The sequence below is a fragment of the Bison bison genome, unplaced genomic scaffold (assembly GCF_000754665.1).
Source record: "Bison bison bison isolate TAMUID 2011002044 unplaced genomic scaffold, Bison_UMD1.0 scf7180017864035, whole genome shotgun sequence".
NCBI classification, from domain to species: Eukaryota; Metazoa; Chordata; class Mammalia; order Artiodactyla; family Bovidae; genus Bison; species Bison bison.
Genome location: NW_011494607.1, coordinates 8,430,445 through 8,437,889, shown reverse-complemented (window position 1 = coordinate 8,437,889; position 7,445 = coordinate 8,430,445). Strand labels below are relative to the sequence as shown.

General features: G+C 44.4%; 1 protein-coding gene across 1 annotated transcript in view; it reads left to right on the top strand.

The window, feature by feature from the left end:
- The first annotated feature begins 5,975 nt into the window (after nucleotides 1–5,975).
- GABRR1 (gamma-aminobutyric acid (GABA) A receptor, rho 1) overlaps nucleotides 5,976–7,445 on the top strand; it is an 18,083-nt gene continuing 16,613 nt past the window's right edge. Inside the window, exon 1 of the mRNA XM_010834700.1 lies at nucleotides 5,976–6,009. Within this exon, the coding sequence (XP_010833002.1) occupies nucleotides 5,991–6,009 (19 nt within the window). The 5' untranslated portion in view covers nucleotides 5,976–5,990. The remainder of the gene's footprint in view (nucleotides 6,010–7,445) is intronic.

The window sequence follows — 7,445 nt, the reverse complement described above, 5'->3', positions numbered from 1 at the left end:
TTTTTGTACAGTTCTTCTGTGTATTTTTGCCACCTCTTCTTAATATCTTCTGCTTCTGTTAGGTCCATACCATTTCTGTCCTTTATTGAGCCCATCTTTGCATGAAATGTTCCCTTGGTATCTCTAATTTTCTTGAAGAGATCTCTAGTCTTTCCCATTCTATTGTTTTCCTCTATTTCTTTGCATTGATCACTGAGGAAGGCTTTCTTATCTCTCCTTGCTATTCTTTGGAACTCCGTATTCAAATGGGTATATCTTTCCTTTTCTCCTTTGCTTTTCGCTTCCCTTCTTTTCACAGCTATTTGTAAGGCCTCCTCAGACAGCCAGGTATCCAACTTGGAACATGTCAATTCCTTCTTCTTAAGTTCCTAGGGACTTAATCAGTAAATGCACTCATTTTTTTCCCCAACCAGGATTGAACCCACTTCCCCTGCATTGAAAACATGGAATTTAAACCACTGGACTGCCAGGGAAGTCCCAATAAATGCCCTTGTTTAATCAATGAGTGGGCACCAGTTTTGTGCAAGGTCCATGCTGGCTCTTCTGTGAGGGGAAAGGTAAGCTTGGACCTTCCACATTGAACCCAAATTCCAGGCAATGGGAGCCAGATCTCCCAGTGAGATACAGTGGCCAAACTTGCCTCCCATCCTTAGAGCCAGAGCCTCTGAGTGTGACTCCTGGCTCCTTCACTTTCACAAGTTATTCAAACCATCTGTGTCTTAGCTTCCTCATATATGAAATGGGCACAATGGCAAGGCCTACCTCACAGGGTTGTTATAAAGACTAACCCAGTTAATACATGTGATATTGTTAGCCTGGTAACTGGCAGAGAGTAAGTACTCAGGCAGTGTTAGTTATCCTTTTATTTGCTATGTGTTACACTTCATTTCAAGGTCAATACTCATACCTCGGCTGGTACAATGATGCTGGTGACATGAAAAGTATTTGAAGACATATGTAACTTGAGTTAAAAGCAAGTTACAGTGTTTTCCCCTCTCTCAAGGTTGTAAGGATATACTCAGGATGGTACAGCTTATTTCTTAGTGGTTTTCATCCTTTCCTTTAGGCTTCAATCTATTTTCCAAAAAATGTTAACATAGGAATGTGAACAGGAAATAGTTATTTTAAAATATTAAATAGCAATTTAAAAAAGATTTTAGGGGAGTTCCCTGGTGGTCCAGTGGTTGGGACTCAGTGCTTTCACTGCCATGGCTGGGATTCAATCCCTGGTCGGGGACTAAGATCCCACAAGTTGCATGGTGTGGCAGAAAAAGAGTAAGATTTTAGGTGTCCTAATTATCAGGTTTTTGCTAAGGTAGAATCTCAGCCTCATGATGGCAGAGGTAGTGACATTTCAGAATTTGGCAGCCCTTCCTTTAGTTGGTGCCCAGTTCTGTTTTAGACTGGCCCAAAGCCACAGTAGGGCTTCCCTGGTGGCTCAGTGGTAAAGAATTCACCTGCCAATTCAGGAGACTCAGGTTCGATCCCTGGGTGGGGAAGATCCTTTGGAGGAGAGCATGACAACCTACTCCAGTATTCTTGCTTGGAGAATTCCATGGACAGATGAGACTGGTGGTTTACGACATAGTGACTAAACAACAAAAGCCACAGTAAGATTGGGGCCCAACTTGATTTTTATTCCTACCCCCTCTTTCTTCCTGCATCTCTTGTATTGCTCTCTCTGGTACCCATCCAAAGAACTAATACCGTTCTTCACTCACTAACATGTACTGAGAGTCCACGGGAACTCGGCACTGTGCAAAATGCCAAAGATGAAGAGGACTCTGCCCTCAGTGGCCTGTGGCCTCATCCTGCCCCTGCTGACCATCCACTGTGATGACCTGTAGCTCTCCCTCCAGTCTTTGCCCTTCCCCAGCCATGGAACCTGGAGAACGCAATGGCACCCCACTCCAGTACTCTTGCCTGGAAAATCCCATGGACGGAGGAGCCTGGTGGGCTGCAGTCCATGGGGTTGCTAAGAGTAGGACACGACTAAGAGACTTCACTCTCACTTTTCACTTTCATGCATTGGAGAAGAACACTCCAGTGTTCTTGCCTGGAGAATCCCAGGGACGGAGGAGCCTGGTGGGCTGCCGTCTATGGGGTCGCACAAAGTCGGACACGACTGAAGCGACTTAGCAGCAGCAGCAGCAGCAGCAGAAGCAGCCCTGGGACCACCTCCTGCAGAGCGCACACCTGCCCCTGCTCCACTTTGTCTTGAATGACATAATCCCTGTGCATCAGCCCTGATATCCCTGGGTATCAGTCGGGTCTTGGCAGAAAACAGCACTGCACTCAAAAGGGCTTAACCAATAATTGAATAAAGAGACCGCTCGCAGAGCGGTGCACAGGGTTCAGGGCAGCAACCAGGCAAGTGAATGCCCCACCCCCAAGCACAAGAAATACAGGAAGCCATGCCTACCTGCAGACCTGAAGGGGAAATTGTGTAACTGGAGCTTATTGAAGTACTGTGATTATCTGCGGTTACAGAGCAACACAGACATGGCTAGTCCCTGGCATTGAAGCCGAGAGAGAAGGAGGACTTACCCTCTGCTCTCTCATCTCCTGCCAGTGCACTTTTGGCTGAATCCCTAAGCTGAAGTGCAAGGATGCCCAAGAGAAATGGTTCACCTGGCAATGTGTCGCTGTCCATACTGACAGCTTCATGGCAGTTCCAGGTTAAAAATGCCATCAGTTTCAGTTGGGGAGATAGTTTAGGTCAGACCTCTTGAAATCAGGCCTTCTGAATAATTAATCCTCCAATTCCTGCTTCTGTGGGTCATGGGAATTGCTTGTTGAAAAGCTAAAATAATGCATTGCAGTTTTGTAGTCTTTTTTTTTTTTTTCTTCACATTTTATTCCAGTTAGATTTGAAGCAAATCTAGAGGGTGAAGGATACTTTGTTGATTTGAGTACCTGGACTCTCTAGAATACCTTTAGTTTTAATTTCATAGTAAGCCTCAAAGATGGAGTGCACAAAGATGTCCTCAAGTAAGGCATTCAATGACCAGAGGTGCACGCACACCAGTGTAAGGGACCTCTTCTCCACACCTAAGCTACAGTGATTTGCAGCAACGCCTCTACTCCTGGCTGAGGGGCATGGAGCAGAAGGAGGGCTCCTGGCTCCATTAGGAGAGAGAGAGGAGGTGGGCAGCAATGGCTTCCTCCCTCCCTTCCAGCAGCAGCGTAATTCCTCCCTGATCCATTAGTTAAGATTCTTCCCTGGGGCAAAGCCTTTGTTGCCAGGGATTTCCTTCCTTTAGGAGGAAACTTCCTGTTGGCTGAGAAACAACAATGACTCCTTCCATGTGCGGTCCACCTTCAAGTTCCAAAAGCAAGTACACACACACACATGATCCTATTGGCTCCACACAGCCCTGGTCCTGTCACAGAGCTTCACCTTCAATAAGATGAGGAAACCGAATCCCAGGGAAAGGTGCCCAAAGGCACGGAGCAGGCAGGTCACTGGAGGGTGGAGCTCTGTTTTCCTGTCTCCCAGACACATTCTCCACACCCCACAACCCCTGCCCAGAATGATAGTTTCTTTAGGAAGGAAGATAGCCAAGCACTTAACGATGGACTGAGCCAGTTACAAGGGAGGAAATTGTGTGTTGAGGATGAATGCACCAGAGCTCTGGTTCTCAAAGTGCCATCTCCAGGGACTTCTCTGGTGACCCAGTGGTTAAGACTCCACACTTCCAATGCATGGACCAAGGTCCCATCCTTGGTCAGGGATCTAATATCTCACATGCTGGGTGGCGTGGCCAAAACATTAAAATAAAGTGCCATCTCCTGACCACCACCACCAGCAGCAGCATCTGGAAACTTGTAACAAATACAGATTCTTAGACCTTAGCCCAGACCTGCTAAATCAGAAACTTTGGGGCAAGGCAAGGTTCAGGAACCTAGGTTTGAAACAGGACTCCAAGAGATGCTGATGTAGGCCAAAGTTTGGGACATGTGCATTGAAAGAAGTGTGAGTGTGTGTTTGAGTGTGCATGGTACACGGGAGGACACACACACACACACTGCTGTTGGGACGAGGAGGAGCTGGGAGGGCAGTTGATTGTTTCTGTGAGTTCCAGAGATGCTGCTGAGGGGTAAGTGAAGACTGTAAAAGGCCCTTGTGGCACTGATTGTAACAGCAAAAGACTAGAAGCGACTCACGTGTCCACCGATAGAGGACTGAGCGTGTGAGTGATGGTACATCTGTGCAATGCAACACTATGTAGTGTGAAAAAGAATATGAGGCTTGGGATACTTTGATATGGAAAAAAATCCAAGTTATATATATATATATAAGGGAAGAAAGAAAAAGTGTAAGTTTATATGTTACTTGATGTGTAAAAATAAGAGACCATTTGCCACAGCATACATGACAAATACTGTATCATTTCACTTCTACGTGGAATTAAAAAAAAAAACAAACTAGTAGGTATGGAGAACAGATAGGTGGTCGCCCTAGGTGTGGGGTGTGGGGTGGGCGAAATGGATGAAAGGGATCAAGAGGTACAAGCCTCCAGTTATATCATAAATAAGTGCTGAGGATGGTAATGTACAGCGTGGTGACTATAGTTAACACTACTATATTGTATATTTGAAAACTGTAAGAGTAGCTCCTAAAGTTTCTCATCACAAGAAAAAAAAAATGTGTAACTATGTGAGGTGAGGGATGTTAACTAGATGCATTGTGGTAATAATTTTATCACAAAATATACATGTATCACATCATCATGTTGTACACCTAAAACTAATACAATGTTAAGTATTGAGTATATCTCAATGAAACTGGAAAAATATGGGATATAAGAATGTATGTTTGTATTTACTTGTACCTACAAGATACTCTGAACAGATAGACTAGAAACCAATAAGAGAGGTACCAGGGAGAAGGGGGACTTCCCTGGTGGTCCAGTGGTTAAGACTCATGCTTGCAAAGCAGGGGCTCTGGGTTGAACCCTGGTCAGGGAACTAAGATTCTACAAGCCCCATGGCCAAATGAAGAACAGAGAGAGAGCAGTAACAGTGGTTGGGGGAATGGGATGAATGGAGGCACAGGTAGAAAGCCAACTTTTCACTGCATTTCCTTTCTAATTGTCAAACCCTGCAAATATATTACCTACTTAGAAAAAGTGAATATGAATTAAAATGGCCCTAGATGCGATTCAGAACCAGAAGTACAAGAAGCTGCCTCCAAGGAGCCAGAATGGTTGGCATTTGACCCAAGGGCAAGTCCACGCTCTCTCTGTAGGATGGGCCAGAGGGGTCCAAGGGAGACAGGCTCAGCCCACACCCACTGCCTCTCCCCTCCAGCTGCAACCTGCCCCAAATAGCTGAGGAGCTTTGGGTGAATTTAGACTTATTAGTAAGCCCAGGACCAGCAGTTTTCCCTCTTGGTTTCACATTAAAATCATCTGGGAGGCTTTTAAAAACATTAATGTCCAGGTTCCATTCTGCCCAGATCAGCACCTCTGAGATGGGGCCTGGATATTGGGTTTTAAAATATTTTATTTATTTTAAAGTCTTTGTTGAATTTGTTACAATATTGCTTCTGTTTTATGGGTTTTGGCCAACAGGCATGTAAGATCTTAGCTCCCTGAACAGGGAGCGAACCCGCACCCCCTACACTGGAAGGTGAAGTCTTAACCACTGAACCACCAGGGAAGTCCCCTAGATATTGGTATTTTGCAAGCTCCTCATTCACATTCCTAAACTCCTGTCTTGGACCTTCTGGGTTGGTTCATTGATCCAGAAAGCCCGGGAATGGAAGAGAGGATTTCCAGTAGCTTTAAAGAAGAAATACCACAGCCCATCAAACTTGTCAAGATCAAGTCTGAATGCAAATAGTTTTCATCCGACTTAATTAGGGTATGTGATCAACCTGTTTTCTCCCTCTCTGCAGCCCAGTTCTTAAACGAAGCCCTGATATTACGAAATCGCCACTAACAAAATCAGAGCAGCTTCTGAGGATAGATGACCACGATTTCAGCATGAGGCCTGGCTTTGGAGGTATGAGGCATGTACTCTTGGGGCTTGTCTTCTTTCCAGGTCCTTCTGTCTATCTGTGGGCAGCATCAGACCAGGGAACCATTCAGCATTGCTCCCTACCCGTCAGGTCTGCCTAGGTTGTGAACAAGGCCTGAGCCCCCAACATCATCTGAGCACCTGCCCTGGCCAGCCTGCCTTGGGCTGTGCTGAACGCATTCTTGGGAGGCAGCTGCTGGTTTGTGGCCAGACCAGCCCAGCTGTCCTCAGGCCACGGCTCCCAACAAGGATGTCTCAGTATTAGGGAGGCTAGTAGCTGGCTGTAGGGACAGTTGCAGTCCAAAGTTGCCTCCTGAAAAATGCTCTGAAATAATTTTTTTTAATTGGGTCTTTTAAATTTATTTCTTGATTTGTGGAAGCAGTTTTTGAAATTTTCTTAAATGCTCACTTTCATAGCTCCTAGAAATACATAATTTTTAAAATAAAATGTGAAAGTTATGACTGTAATATATGTTTAAAAATGCACAATAATCATACCCCTAAAATCATGACTGCATTATCAATTTAATGTGAAATACCAATCTTGGACTAAATTTATTCTTATCCTGGAGCTGGCAGACAGAACTCTGGGCTCATATCCTAGGGTAGAGTGTGGTCTGGTGAGTTTAATTAAATTAAAATTGTTTAGAAAATAATGATTTAGTACCAGAGCCCTTTGAAGCTGGCAGATTTCAGGTTTCTTAGTGTCAAGTAGGGTTTTCACTCTTATGAGTTTTGTTTTTTTTTTCCCCTGGGGAAAAAATATTTATTTCAGAAATCATTCTCATGCCTTTTATTTCTTCCAGTCACTTTTGCCTAAAGGATAAACAGGTTCTAGAAGGGAGTCTTTATTCAGTCTCTAATCTGTTGCTGTTGGACCCAAATTCACCTTTTCACTCCGTGATGATGTTCCATGATGATATTCTGTGATGATGTTCCATGCCTGTCCTATACACCTGAAAGCAGGGAGGAAAAGAGGCAGCAATCTACTTACCTGATAATTCTTTCTTTTTATAAATATTAAGTTTTTATGGCCTAGAAATGCCCCCCAAATATAGTATTTTCATATCCACCCAGTGTACCACATCCCCCATGGAGGCGACTCCATCATCTAGCAAAGATGCAGATCAGTACCTTGGCAAATGTTTTGAATATCACCTTGGTTCTAATTCACCAAGCAGGGCCTTTCTCCTGGCCAGAGACACTGGCTTCCAAGATGAAAGAGGGTGCAAAATCAGGAGGTAAATACAAAAATTTTAAAATGTGTGGCTTCATGTTAAGGAGTAACTCTTTATATGGGACCCAACTTTGACCCAGGTCTCATCTTTCCTTTAGATGAGCATATGTAACCAAAGACAAATGCTTTGCATTAACTTCCTCATTTCAGAATCACCTGACTGATTCAGACCAAAAAAGAATTT